This window comes from Homalodisca vitripennis, chromosome 2 (assembly GCF_021130785.1).
Source record: "Homalodisca vitripennis isolate AUS2020 chromosome 2, UT_GWSS_2.1, whole genome shotgun sequence".
Taxonomy (NCBI): domain Eukaryota; kingdom Metazoa; phylum Arthropoda; class Insecta; order Hemiptera; family Cicadellidae; genus Homalodisca; species Homalodisca vitripennis.
The window spans coordinates 31,268,105-31,284,258 of record NC_060208.1 but is presented as its reverse complement, the minus strand read 5'-3'; the positions used below and the strand labels follow the sequence as shown (position 1 = coordinate 31,284,258).

General features: G+C 30.6%; 1 protein-coding gene across 1 annotated transcript in view; it reads right to left on the bottom strand.

The window, feature by feature from the left end:
- Window positions 1-14,940, bottom strand: part of LOC124356234 (prion-like-(Q/N-rich) domain-bearing protein 25) — a 102,039-nt gene extending 87,099 nt beyond the window's left edge. Inside the window, exon 1 of the mRNA XM_046807419.1 lies at window positions 14,799-14,940. Within this exon, the coding sequence (XP_046663375.1) occupies window positions 14,799-14,906 (108 nt within the window). The 5' untranslated portion in view covers window positions 14,907-14,940. The remainder of the gene's footprint in view (window positions 1-14,798) is intronic.
- Window positions 14,941-16,154: the final 1,214 nt, after the last annotated feature.

The window sequence follows — 16,154 nt, the reverse complement described above, 5'->3', positions numbered from 1 at the left end:
AAAGAACAAGAATTTATTCAAAAAATTAATCAACCTGTAACATCTGCAATAAAAAATGTTGAGGGCAAAATTGAAAATGTTTAAGCGATAATTCAAAATTTGAATGAATTAGGTTCCAGTTGTACGACAATTTGCTGATATTTCGATACCAGAATCTGAGTTTGAATTGCCAAAATTACCATCTTCAACACCATTTAGACCTCGAAACATTGAAGACTCTACCATAGTTGAACCAATAAGTCCTGGAACAACGGATATAATAATTGGTGAAATTGGTAAAAAATTTCTTCCTAGAGCAAAGGATGATAAATTTGGTTTGTATTGGGACAGAAAAAAGAAAAGTTTTATGATTGGAAATTTGCCCGTGAATTTTGAGCATAATGATATCATTATTAATGAAAAAAACATATGAAGGAACTCAAAGGTTTATGGAGATTATTAACAGGCACTGATGTTCCAAAAAAGACGTTTATTATATTCTGAAGAAGACTTGAAAAAGTATACTGAAATTTTATGAAATCTGATTCAATTTACAAAAATAATGATCCATTCAACTAAGAAACCAAAGTCCAAGTAAAGGTAAAAAATATCTCAATTTGATTAAACCCAATTTGGGAAAAAAGAATCGAAGGATCAGGTGTGAGAAAATACAGTGATAATAAGATTGAGTACAGATTATCGAACGATTTGACAAAACTCGATGGAATTATTAATTATATTTATGCTCAAGAGAAGGCTGGAAACAACAATTTTTTGAACGAAAAGAAAGCTATTAAAGATTTTATTTCGAACAAACTTGATGAAATGATTGAAAAACCTGATGGAATTAAATAATTAAAACGAGTTTTTGCCGGCAATAAGTTTCATCTATGATGAGGGTAGTGGACTTTTGAAATGATATTTATCAACAATTTTACCTTTTGAATTAACAACGTACCAACTTATCAGTATCTGGGGCCCGGCACAAAACTCGAAAAAAAGACTAAAAAGAGGAGATACTGGTATAAATAAATTAGATCAAGCTGCTATGGAACACGATATTTTTTATGCAAAACATAGAGACACAAATTCCAGACATATCGCAGATAAAGTTTTGCAAATAAGGCAATGGATAGTTTTTATCAAAAGATGCTAGTTTAGGTGAAAGATTTGTTGCGCTTCCAACAGCTGGAGCAAATGTTTTTTTGAAGAGAAAACTAGGAATGGGAATCGAAGGAAGAACTTGAAATTTTAACCTATATAAATGGAGGTGAATGTAAATTTCAGCAAAAATCAGAAAGAAAAAATAAAATCCGCTTTTAAGAAGAAAAATACCCGTTAGTAATTCAATTTTAAAAATAGATCAACTAAAAAAATGCGAAGATAAGAATATTTTTAAACAAATAGACAATACAATAAACTCGAATAAACATAAGAAAAACAATAAAGGAACCAGAATAGAAATTTCTTATAATCAGTTGAAAGAACTCAAAAATGGTGGACTTTTTGAAAGATTTTACCTATTAGATTTTGGAGAAAATATTCCAGTTGTTAAAAATGTTGTTCCTTATGTTCGTAAAGCTGCTCCAATCGTTAAAAAAGATGTGATTCTCCTATTGTTCGAAACATTTTAAATTGGTTAGATAAAGAGTTGGAAGATGTTTACAGGATCTGGATTAGATGAAAAAATCTTTGAATTACGTGAAATCAAACATTGAAAAAAAAATTTAAACCTTTAACATTCGGGGAATTGGAAGAAATCTGCAATAAATATTAAACATTTTAGAGGAATCTTCATGAGAGATACATTACCTGAAAAAAGTTAAAGAAATTTGAATGTGAATTGTGAAATTTAGACTCGATTTATGGGAAGTGGAACGCATTGGATTTGTTATTATAAAAATGATAAGAATGCATGTTATTTTGATTCGTATGGAAGAATTGAGGACAAACCACCTATAGAATTGATTAAATATTGAAAAAATCAAGCGTCTACTACAATGATTCTCAGATTCAAGACTATAACGATCCCCCAATTTGTGGTCATTTATGTGTTTTTGTGTTGAATGAACTGAAGTGATGGTAAAGATTTTAAAGAAGTTGTTTAACAAATTATTGCTTAATAAATATGGATTCACAAAAATATTTTTGACGTATTTGGAACACAAAATTATTCAAAATGTAGATAATAGTTTTGAATTTGATAGTTTGAGAAATGAGTTTTGATAACAAGTTAGAAAATGTAATTACAAAACCTTCCAGATTCAGATATGTTGCTGTCGAGATTGAAGATTTTAAAGCAGAATAAATGATAACAAACTTGCAAATTTCATGAGTTCAAATGAAGTTGCTGATAAAATAAAAACATTGGAAAAAGAAGTTGATGATGTGTAAAACATTTATTTACCAATTATAATGTCTCACATCGAAAAAGCTGATGAAATTACTGAAGCGATCAAAGTTGAAAAGAATATGTTAGTTTGGCTAATAAGAAAAGAATTGTCGGTGTTCGACCTGTAATGACAAACATGATGTTGTTGTTAAAAGAACAAATTTTAAAACTCTAAATTATCAGAAAAACATCGATATTGTTGATTTACATGATCCGAATGTTAAAAATGCCTTAGATTTTAAAGGAAAAAGAATTTAGCAGTGTTAGTAAAGGAAATTAATCCATTTGATGTTGTTGTAAAGATTCAATTAGAAAGATCATATTAAAATGTTTTAATGAACTAAACAAAAATTACGAGAATCATAAACAGCTAATGTTAAAGATTTTACAACAGAAGTCTATGAAAAACTTGAAGCGAGAATTAAAAGATCTATAGAAAATTGTGATGAAAAATTTACAAATTTTGAGGAAAATTTCAATCTATATGAAGGCGATCTTTATGGAAAAATAAACAAAACTTTTTTGGAAGATTTCGCTAAATTTCAAGAGGGTTTTTAATGAAACCGATAGAAAAAATGGTGAAGTTTTTAAAAGAGTAGTTACTAATCAATCTTTACTTCATGATAAATTAATTAAACTAGAAGAAAAACTTTGGCGAAATTAATGAAAAAAGTTATAAAAAATAAGCAGTCTTTTGATAAGTTTAGTTTAGATGCCACAAAAACTTTGAGAATATTTGATCATAAACTCGTTGAATACAACGATTTATATCTCGATAAAGTAAATAAACTAGAAGAAAACTTTAATAAATTTAAAGAAGATGTTAATAAAACTTTTGAAAATATTGATAACAGATTTAATGGAGTAGGCGGCTATGATGACTAATTTTTCCTTAAATAAATGGCGCTCATATATTGTGTGAGATGTAAAGAAAAAAAACTGCAACAAATGATATAAAATACTATGCAAAACATCAATGGAGTTAAGAGAATTTTCTGGAAAAATGTGCTGAATGTAAACACTAAAAAGAGCCAATTTATAAAAACTTGATTTTGAAATTTTATCCTAATAATATAGAATGGCGGGACATTACAGTGCTTTCGATCTTTTTATCATGCAACACGAAAGAGATTTGAAAAAAGAACATTGGGATGACATTTCTCAAAATATGAATTATCCGAAGATATGATGAGATTATACGTAAACAAATTGAATTGGTATAACATTGCTAAATATCAAACTTTATCATCAGAGTTCATTCAAGAAAATATACATATCAATTTAAAAGATCATATGTCTGTTCTTTTGTCTCTATCAACACTTGAGTAAAAAGTTTTTGGATGAAAATAAAGATACAGTTGATTGGAACAATATTAATAGATAGCGGTTACTATCCTGTGCAGATTTTATTGAAATATGTGACCGAGATCGCAAAAATTTAAGGAAGAGAATCCTGAATAGACGAAGTAGATCATTAAAAATGACTCTAATCTTTTGTTAATTATTTTACTAAAATTTATATCTTTTCTTATAAAAACGTACATTAGATCGATGAAAAAATGATACACGATGTTTAAAATTTTCTAAATTTTCTACTTATTAAATGGCGGACTACAGAAAATATGCTAGTGATATTGAAAGGGCGGAGTTTAAAAATTTCTATCCAATTAGTAAACAACATTTGAATGAACCGAATTTAAAAGAACTGAGTTTAATATTGATTTTGGAGATAACTTTTGCTCGTCTAACTTCCATTTTATATTTCTGGAACTCTTAACAAAACAAGATGGTCAAGCATATCTTGGAACTGATAATGGTTAGATTAATCGATAATTTTAGGTATACCGTTTTTTATTTTCTAAGATGAAGTAAGAAAACACAATAAATTGATAGAAGAAGTCGAAAACTGTGGCCAATTAAGCACAATTAAAGGAACTATTTCGTATTCAAAAAGTGATGTTATTTCTCAAACTTCTAATGGCTTTGAATCAGATTTTAAATTTTGGTGTTTTGAAGCAGCTGGAAAATTTATCTCATTTTGGATTAGGATTTTTTGAAAATGTTACTATTCCGATCTATAAAGGAGGATTTTATCTAAGTTTTATAAGAGCAGAAGACGATGATGTGATTCTGAAGACTGCAACTGGAAATGTTATGCCTGTTGATGGAAAAAATAACAATTACAGATTTTTTTTATTAGAGTTCCAATGATTGATTATAAAATCACGAGTAAAATAAGGTTGATTGATGAAATTACAAAAAGTCAAAACATTATGTTTAATTTTCTAGATTGGCAATGTATTGAACAAAAGGTATTTCCGGAACAACTTATTCGTTCGATATCACAAATATTTATAGAAATATCTTCAATCCCAAGTTCGTTATCATAGGTTTTCAAACAGATAGACAGAATAATCAAGAAAAAAATCCTTCAAAGTTTGATAGTTTGGATGTACAAAATATCAGAGTAAAATTGAACGGTTCTTATTATCCAGATGAATTACAAAATTTAAAACATTTCCGAGGGTCTTTTTCAGAATCATGTATCAGATGTATCAAGATTTTAAGAAAGTTTACTGTAATAATAAGGAAATGTATTACAATCCTAAAGAATTTTTTAGCGAATAGACCTATTTATGTCATTGATACAACAAAGAGTTTGACAAATATTTTCTGGTTCAAAGAACGATATAATTATCAATATGGATTTTCAAAAAGCTGTTACAAACGCGATTTGTTATGTTGTTGTTTGTCTCTGAGAAAATTTTTAGCCTATGATGTGATTAAGAACAATATTAGAGAAATTCAGTAAAAATCACGTTATTTTCACTATTATTCATCGGATAATTTTAAAACTTTACAGAATTGTTAAAGACATTGATATAAGTATTCATTTTTAATTTTCAAAAGAATATCTTAAAAAATGGGGATGAAATTAACAAAAAACTATTCCAAGGTCATCTTAAGGGTTGGACCGAAGTTATGATTTTAAAAAATACTTTAATATTTACTGATCCTATATACCAAATTTCAGCAAAAAAGCTCCAATAGTTCTCGAGATATAAGAGTTTTAAGATAAGGGATGATTGGGGTAGTTTTTGAAAATTTTGTTATTTTCATGAAATTTTAAGTTTGAACTCGCTTGTTTTTGAAGTTTCAGATTTTTCTGATAATTTTTTTATTTTTTTTATGAATATTACAAGAAATATAGGGGATGATTTCACCTTATGATAAGTTAAGTCGAAAGAGTTAAGTATTTACTATATGTGTACCAAAATTTCATTAAAAATCGGTTGAGTGATTTTTGAAATATAAAATTATTAATAAACTTGTAAACTAGCACTCTTAGTTGAACAACTTATATAGCAGAGATAGCTTATATCTTTCGAGACTCTCCGTAGCTCAGTTGGTAAGACGCTTGCCTTCAAAGCCTGAGGTTCTGGGTTCAAATCCCAGAGCTTCAGGCGCGCTTTTTATTGAGGAAGACATGGTTGTCGTTCAGTGGTTGGGGACAAGTCTTTACACGAGTGTCCATAGTGTAATGACTATAGAACAAGCCGAGTAATGACAACTGTGGTTGGCGCGCCATTTGCTTCCTCACCTTTCCACTTCATTCCTTAATTCCTTCTCTTCCTTAATTCGTTCATTCCTTCTCTTCCTTAATTCGTTCATTACATTCATCATTCACATCATTCATTAAATACAACATTACACTTACAAAACACCCGACACAAATTCCCTAATTGTATCTCTCCATCAACTTCTACACAGTAGTTTACCAAAGAAAAAATGAGACTTGGGAACAAAAAAAATTCCAGAGTCTAAGACCCGAATTACAGCTCCTAGCCATTAACTTGGTTGGACAGTAGCAGTGCAGGGCCAAGTCTCCTAAACAATAGACACCGTAGAAGTTGAATGTGATCGTGATTCCCCATAGCGTAAACACGCACACTAACAACACTACACCAAAGACACAATCATTCATTTTGTCTTTTCCAATAATTGATGATGTTCATATTATTCTCTTTCATTCCTTCTAATATTTCAAAAATATACTCTTTCGCCACTGAAAAATCCCGATTTCTCCCGTAATAATCTTTATAATCGTACACATAATATCCTAAAGTAGTTGTACAATAGAATGAAATTATTTCTATTTATCTCTGTTGTAGAAATGTAAACACAAACATTTTGCGCTGAAAAAAATTTATATCTCGGCAGACTTAGTTCCATAATCTCCATTTATAAAAAAATCTTTTTGTTTTAAATGGAAGAGTATAATGCCAACTGTTACAAGTGTTCTAAATAGAGGAGAAATTAATCGATAAAAGATATTTAGTTTGTAGAGGTTGTAATTTAATTTTGTTAGAAAGACCTAAACCTAAGAAATTTCGAAATAAATTAACACATTTGAATAACCTGCTATACAAAATTGCAATATGGAGACAAGAAGCAAACAAAATTTGTTACAGAATTTAGAAAACAGAATAAAAAATTTTTACTTATCTCTTGGAACCATTGACAAAATTATTTCCTTTTCAAAGAATACATTAGGTTTGTTGGTTTATAAATACACACGTTTATTATGAAAAGATATTACCTGTATTTTTTCATTATCTGGATGTTTGAATTTGTTTATGATTTTGAACCAGAAATCCTCGATGATTTTTTAGTACATTTGGAGAAATTAAACGAAGAACCTCTTGAAAAGAATGCGGTTTTACTCACATTCTCCCGACTTCTCGAGTGAAGGTTAGCGCGAATTTCATTTTTTCCGTCTTTAAATTTTTTCTATTTAAATGGAGTTCTTGAAAAAGAGTTTAATTGATATGGAGAATGTAAGTTTTAAAGAGTATAAGAAGTTAAATGAATTGGAAGAAAGGAAGAAACATAGAATCTTGAATTGGAGAAAATGAAAGATAAATTCGGGTTTAACAATAATTGCCGAGTTGAAGATTGTAAAGTACACTTGCCTAACAGATTTTTGACTGTTTTGGATGAAAAAAAAGATTAAAGAATTAAACAAAAATGAAAAATTACACTTGAGATTGTTACTGGAAAGAAGACTATAAAAGATAAAGAAATTATAACAATTAAACTTTGTAGAATAAAGTCTTAACTCTAAAACTTGCAGTCCCTCCCCCACGTCATAGTACTGTTTTGATAACCATAGTTGTGTCTTTCTTCATAGGAATCACATGGAAATATTATCTACAGTAATACCTTTTGTTTCACACAAAATGTGGCTATATTCTATAAGAAAAAAATTCTATAATGCTCTTTAATGAATTGTGTTGAAAAATCTTGATACTCACAAAAATTCATAAGAAATTCATCAATTAAGTCTTTGATTATCTTGAAAGGACGTATAATATGGGAAAAATGTCATAAAAAAACGATGAAAAACTCTCTGTTTGTTTATTTTTTACTTTCTTTTCAATATCTTTCGTAATTATATTAAATATATAATCCCTTATTTTTTTCGTTTTTTTGTGTGTACACGTGTGCAGTTTTCGTTCTTTCTGCAAAAGACTCTACAAGTTTCTTTTAATTCTGTTTCATTTAAAGACGGTATCAACTGTTGTTGAGAATAAACCGGCAATTCACTGAATTCATCTTTGTTGCACTGTTTTTAATGCTAGAAATTGTAGAGACTTTGGTGAGTTCATGTTGTTTGGTGACTATTTAGTAGAAAAGTTTTTTATTAAAGTATGTTTTTAGTAAAATTGTTTTAAATTGATTAAATTTTATTAAGATAAATCCTTTTATTCGTAGCAGATTTGACAACATTTTACAAAGCACAGCTTAAGAAAGTAGAAGCAAACAGCTGTAGATTTGGTTAATTTTTCATTCCACAGAAGTAGATAGTAATGTACCGATCGCTTTTGGAGACGAACGACTGTAGATTCGGTTAATTTTTCATTGAGATTTGCTGTGTTATTTCTCAGCTTCCTTTATGGTAACATTGAACAGTATTTTTACATGCTTTTTCGGTCGGCTCCGAAAGTGCGCCCAGGAACCCCATATTACTATCTACTTATATATATTAAAAATACTGCGTTTCATCATGGTGCCTGTTACTCCACGGGCTTTTGCTAAACGTTTCTAAATATTTTACATTGGTCTCATGGGTAGCTTAAATGGTAACGACAAAGTAGCAGAACAAATAATTTTGTAAAAAAACTGAGTACAACCATGTGAGATTTTAGTATGAGATATTTTTATTCATAGATGTATAGATAAGAAAATCAATATTAGTTGTCGGTGTCGTTTATTGGTTTGACAGATGATTACAGGAACTTTCTAATTTGAATTATACTATGAAACCAAACCATATGAAAAAAATGTCAATGTAACATGTGTTGATAAATCTTGAGATGGACTTTATCTGTACAATTTAAACTTTGCAAGAAACTTATTTTTTTTAAATTTACTTGAAACATTGAACTCTTTGTAATAAATACATTTATACCAGTTTATGATGTATCTGTTCTTGGCTTTCAATATTCATAAGAACTTGATATAAAACGGTATACAAAATCCAAATAAATGGAAGAAATTACCCAAATGTATGAAAATGGCGTTGAATGAACAGTCGAGGTTTGAGCGCTTGAGAATCTGAATACAGGGGAACATTGGCAAGCTCGTTATTTTTCTTAGAATATTCAATCATGTATATTACAATGAATCAAAGTCTTGTATTGGTTGGCAGAGATGTTTTGACTCAGAACGTCGAGGAGCACATCGCTCCTACTTTAATATGAAATTATAGTGTTTATAGACTTTGCCACGAGCGGTCTAGAAGTGACTTACACATTCCCTCAGGACTCACTGTTCAGTAGATTACGACTTTGCTTAAGGGGCGTCCAGGGGCCATATGCTGCGCATGTTAAATTAGTCATTTTAAGGTACACATATCTCTAAAACCTTACGACGTAACTTACTAAATTTTTTTTTTCTTTTGTTATGTATGTCTTTTAGAGTATTTATGGCACAGGAATTTCTAAAATAACTTTATTTAGGTACTTTAACAAATTTTTCTAAAATTTACTTTTTTTATTCGAAAATTTTGAATTTGCAACCATGAAGAATTGGTTTTAGGTTTTAAAACCAAATTTCCTGTGCTGTAAATAAAAACCATGAAATTGTGAACAAAACAAAACAAAAAACTATACTAATACCTCGAGTAGTTTGGAAGATATGGGTACCGAAGTGTAAAAAAACAAGTTTTTCGGGAATTCCATTTTTTCTAGGCTATAACCTAAACAATAGTGACTCATGTATCTCAGTGCATTCCTGCTGCATAGGCTGGGTTATCTGGATCCTCCTGCTGCTCATATATATATCCTACACACGTCTTTTAGCTGCCTCACGCTTCTGGCGACACTTCTTTTCAATATCTTCTATCGCCTTTTGCGCCTTCCTTATGCGCATCCTGTCAAATCGCTTCATAACCTCAACACAGTTTTTGTCTGGCATTATACCTACTTTCTTGAGTACTTCACATTTAACAATGTTTCCTTTGTTGAAACAGGCAATGGCTTCATAAACACCATACCCAAGGGTCTTTTTCGTAACTAAAAAGTCGATTTTGGAATACGCGACCACACTACACTGTTTAGCGACTCGCTCGGATTTTGGGTCTGTCCATGGAGACATTTCGCCAGCAGCGTCGGGTTTAGTTAAGTCCTTGAACATTTGTTTACCTGTTCCATTACTACAGGGGCAATGTGGAAGTGTTCATTGTGGTCATAGGCTTCTTTCTTCTGGATAGCTTGTTGGTATTTGCACCACGTATCAGCAGTTTTCGGACACAAACTGCGCTGGTTCTTCATTTGTTGAAATGAGATGGAAATACTCCGCCCAAACTGCCCTCTTCATATTTTCCAGACTTTCAACATTTCTTCTAATGGCCAGCCCATAGTATAATTAAATTTCATTTATAGCCTCGAGAGTCAACCTACCTTTCCCCCCAATAGTTTTATCATCAGGAAGTGTAAACAACACAATTCACAAAGCAAATAACACAGAAACTTTGGTTGTAACAGATGACAACAAATGAGAAAGAACCATATGACAGTAAAGAACAAACAGTGTTACCAACACAACAAGTATGTGTAGCTTATATTATTACAACTGTAGTATGTATAAACATATGTCCCTCGCCCTGACGCCGCTGCCAGCGAAAAACACAGTGCAGACCATTACAAATAAATTATTTACATAAGGTTGCACTCGTCCAAATTGTATGTATGATATGTCAAATTACTCGTAAGATTCCAAAGAATACAAAAATGTCAAAAAATAAAAATTGAAATTTTGACCCAAAATGGACCCCGGACGCCCCTTAACTGCCTTGGTGTACAAACCGTACGACGCCTAATTGTCCTGCTAACGTGCACTACAGCACGCAGCACTGTTCTGTCTGATAGTGGCTGCCGCTGATCTGCAGGCGTTTGGCGTAATTCTTAATAGATTCAGACACAATTTGGTATAGAAACAGCACTTGCACATAGTTTATAAGAGTTCGTCTGCCAGTTTCATCCAGTGAAATTTTTCAAGATGGATGCCATTTGAATTAGTGTAAAAGATTTATTACAGCTATTTCTCAATATTGATTACGTGTACAGATAACGTATAAGTACATTCGTAATACTAAGTTAAGTTTGAATCGGCTACAACATCCGTCAATTATAGCATTCATCACTATTTCCGTAATGGTTATAAAAATGGTTTATATTATTTGTACGGTTGTTATCTGAAAACCTTACGAGACATAAAGAAACAAGGGAGAACATTCATTAACGTAAATGACCTACCAGAACGTATATCTCTGGAGGCCATTTACTTTAAAGTTTATGTGAATAAGTTTTTTAAGTATTCTCAAACAATAAAAAGCTTCATGAGGAGTGTATTCGAATTTGTGTAATATTTTTATGTCAGATATTTCCACATAAATCAAAGATTACACTTATTATTATCAAGTAACTACATGCAACTTAGTGTTTTAAATGGCGGATGTTGAAAGTTTAAGCTAATTTTTATAAGGTTAAATGACAATAAACTATTGAATAGTTGAATATACAGGGTGATTCAAAACTAAACGGCAATCTCTCGAGAGTTTATTCTATAGCTAAAAACAAGTAAAAAAGTTCATATAACCATATGCCCGGAAACGCTTCGTTAGCGAGTTACGCCTAGCGAAAGATTTCGCCCGGATTTCAGAACCCTTGGTGAAGTCAGGCCGTATAAACATGGTAAAGGTAGTTACAAAGATACAAATACGATTGTTTTTTATGTTTTTATATCTGGAAATTTATTAAAATTCGTCCCAGAGCTGTAAATGCAATACTTTCAGAGATATTTTACGTAAAACACAAGAATTGGTGCAAAGAAATAACACATTTTTGTGTTTAACGTAAGATTACTTCCATAAATGTTAAATAAATGTCATTTTTTTCTTAAACAGATTTGTAGAACATTTAATTCTGAAAAGATTCATGTGAATTACTTAGGAAAAAATTTATAATAGGTATTGAAAATTTAGCTTTATTTAAAAATAAAACAGACGCACAAAAATGCATATTCTTATCTGGATAAAATATTAACTAATGTTTAGGTTGTGAGTAACAGCTGATAATTTATTCAACACTTTTTATCGTCATATTTTCTTTGCAAAGGTTGGCAATATCAGCTGATCAACAATTAAGTTCATGAAGTAATATTTGAATAACCTTTATGGAGGTTTTTGTATTGTGGCGTGTGAAGATTGTATTTTGTGAGATCCTGTGATTATTTGGAAATATTTTATACAAGTGTATAAAATATTTTATTAAATATTTATTTTTAAAATATTTTATTAAATATTTTTATAAAAGTGTATGTAATTATCTTAGTAAATAATGGCAGATAATGTAAATGGTATTTATTCGTTTGAAGAGTATACGGACATGATACTGATTTACGGCAAAGTTAACAAGAATGGTTTAGCTGCAGTTCAGGAATATCGTGATACTTTTCCACATCGAAGAACACCTGATCGCAAAACATTTGAAGCTGTGGAGAGACGACTTAGAGAAACTGGTAGCTTTAAACCGAAGCGAATAGATACTGGTCGTCAACGTAGCGCAAGGAACTATAATAATGAACAAGCAATAATAAATGCTGTAGAATTATCACCAACCACAAGCACCAGACGATTATCACGTCAGTTAAATATTTGCCAGTCGAGCGTATGGCGGACACTTCATGAAGCACAGTTGTACCCATTCCATATAACACGTGTTCAAGACTTATTACCGCAAGATCTTAATAAACGGAAGATGTTCTGCCGCTGGTTAAGAAGAAATTGTTTACGACATCAGTATTTTCTTCGGCGTATTCTCGTTACTGATGAATCCTGTTTTACTAGAAATGGAATTGTAAATTTTCGTAATACCCATACTTGGGCGTACGACAACCCACATGAAACTGCGACGAGGCATTTTCAACATACATTTTCAGTCAATGTATGGCTCGGTGTTCTGGGTGATAATTTGATTGGTCCATTTTTCCTCCCTAATCGACTTAATGGAGTAGCGTACTTAAATTTTTTAAGAACAAACCTGCCTACCCTCTTGGAAGATATTCCTGTTCAAAACAGAATAAATGCATGGTTTATGCACGACGGAGCACCTCCACATTTTTCTAATGATGTGAAAAACTATTTAAATGATACATACGGTAGACAATGGATTGGTCGAAATGGACCAGTAAAATGGCCACCACGTTCTCCTGACCTCACGCCAGCAGACTTTTTCTTATGGGGTTGGATGAAGTCAATTGTTTATTCAAAACGGATTAACACCATAGAGGAGTTACGTAACCGCATTACAGAGGCGGCAGAAACTATCAAGAATACTCCAAACGTTATGAAACGCGCTAGAAAAGAGTGGATTCGTCGTGCGAAAACGTGCATTGCTAACAACGGAGGACACTTTGAGCAACTATTATAGGTGATTATTACAGTTTTATAAAGGTAAATACATTTTATGTTAATTTTTAGTCTAGAATAAATGATCAGCTGTTACTCACAACCTAAACATTAGTTAATATTTTATGCAGATAAGAATATGCATTTTTGTGCGTCTGTTTTATTTTTAAATAAAGCTCAATTTCAATACCTATTATTAATTTTTTTCCTAAGTAATTCACATGAATCTTTTCAGAATTAAATGTTCTACAAATCTGTTTAAGAAAAAAATGACATTTATTTAACATTTATGGAAGTAATCTTACGTTAAACACAAAAATGTGTTATTTCTTTGCACCAATTCTTGTGTTTTACGTAAGATATCTCTGAAAGTATTGCATTTACAGCTCTGGGACAAATTTTAATAAATTTTTCAGATATAAAAACATAAAAAAACAATCGTATTTGTATCTTTGTAACTACCTTTACCATTTTTATACGGCCTGACTTCACCAAGGGTTCTGAAATCCGGGCGAAATCTTTCGCTATGCGTAACTCGCTAACGAAGCGTTTCCGGGCATATGGTTATACGAACTTTTTTACTTGTTTTTAGCTATAGAATAAGCTCCCGAGAGATTGCCGTTAATTTTGAATCACCCTGTATAGATGTATTTTTATATAAATATATTGTTTCTATATATTTGACTTGTATGAGCAGGATCGCGATGCTAATTCAAAGCCTCATTTTGATTGATATTGGGATCTTTTTTGTTAAAATACCGCAATGGCTTGAATAGCGTGATTCGGATTAGATACAAAGCGAAAGTATTTGAATATATAAGTAAAGTGTTTCATAAAATGTATCATATGCTATCATGGTACAAAATTGTTATTGTAAGTTTGTGTAACAATAAGTTTAATTTGTGTAAATTCATTAAAGTCTAAAATGTTATGTACCATTAATACCTAGTCGATATTAATATTAAAAAATAAAAAATTTTAACATTTTTTTATAGATTTTATTTGTAAAATATACAATTAAAATTGAACAATTTTACTATCAGGTACTTGTCATAACATCTATAAAAAGTCTTTAAAGGTTTATTTCTATATATTTATAGCAAACACTTTTCGAGGCTACATTTCTAACATAGTTGATATTTTAATGTATAATATTTCCTGAGAAAGCCCTCCATTAATGTACTACTAGGATGAATCTTTTAATTTTAAATTGTTTGATACTATTTAATAAATTTAGTGTAAATTTAGTCCATAATAATACGTGAATTTCGAAATGAGCAAAATTGTACGATAATGATTTTTTATGTGTCATGCATTGCGTTATAAAAATTGACTGTGCACCAACAACGCAGTTTTTTTACTCAAAAACTAATATCATGCACCAATATTAACATTTTAAATTGTCATTTAAAAATATATATGAAAATTCAAAATCATATATGCGTAGGTACTCACCGGAAGACCATTGGGATGACAACGTTCGGAAGTAAAGTAATCACCGTATAGCTCTTCAGTAAAATGTAATAGCAAAAGTAATACTGGACCTAATTTAAAAGTAACCATGGTGTCCTGCAACTTGCAACCTGCTGTGAGCGAAGGCACACTCGACAATGAGAAATAATCTGATTTACTTCACTTATATAATTAAACCAGAGTAATAAAATGATGTCAAATCATATTGATGTGTCACGCTAATTAACAAACTTATCTAAAAGACAATGCTTCTATTCATTGTGTTCTTGAGAATTTATTACCTTTATCAGTTACCGTGTTATAAGAACATAAATAATTTCAATCAGTGCGGAACACATAAAATAGCATTTCGATAATAACCAAGATAATTTTTAATTTTCCACCTACACTCCACGTACATAAATAGAAACTTATTACAGTTATGGATGACTCTGGAAATACAAATCTAATACCGAATGAATATATATATATATATATATATATATATATATATATATATTATTTTATTTATTTTTGGGCGATAAAAAGTACATTTAATCCTGTACGAAACAATATCGAGTAGAAAAGTAAAATTTAAAACATTATCTTCATTTTATTACACAGAAATTGCTTTAATATATATATATGATTAAATGTACCTTTTATCGCCCAAAAATATCAAACTTGTTTAAAATATATTTGATACAGTTCATATATTGTGACCGTGATTATTTTGCTTCGTTATAAATTCATATGAATGTGAGGGAATGGGGAATAACAAGTTGGAAATCGCAGTTTAAGTGAAATTATTTAAATTAACTTATACAACCAATAAATATATTCGAACTTTGTAACGCCGGATATTTAAGTATTTCAATCACAAAAGGAAATTGAAGTGAAAAACTTTTATGTACTACAGAAAGAAGGGCTCAGGTACATAACGATCTGTACTTCTTTACAAGACCCTTATATACTGCTTTAAATTGCAGCCCTCTGGTAACATAATTGACCTGTATGCGAAAACTAGTCTAAACCAATTATAACATTATCTTTAACATCCATTGTCGGTTAAACTCTGTACATATTTTATTAATTCTATTTAGTCAACTCATTTTATAATAAACTGGGTGTAAGCACCAACATCGCGCCGACTTGTCTCAGTATAATAGTAACCACTAACCCAGCGATAATCATCCAAATTTTACATTCTTCTTTTAGTTAGTGATTGCATTACCAAGGATTTCACTTGAACATACACGATCTTGAAATGAAATATTCGTAGGATGTTTTGTTTTGCGAGATATTTTGTAAAGATCCACATGAGATAATCAACTCTCTATCCAAAGGCTAGATTGGAAA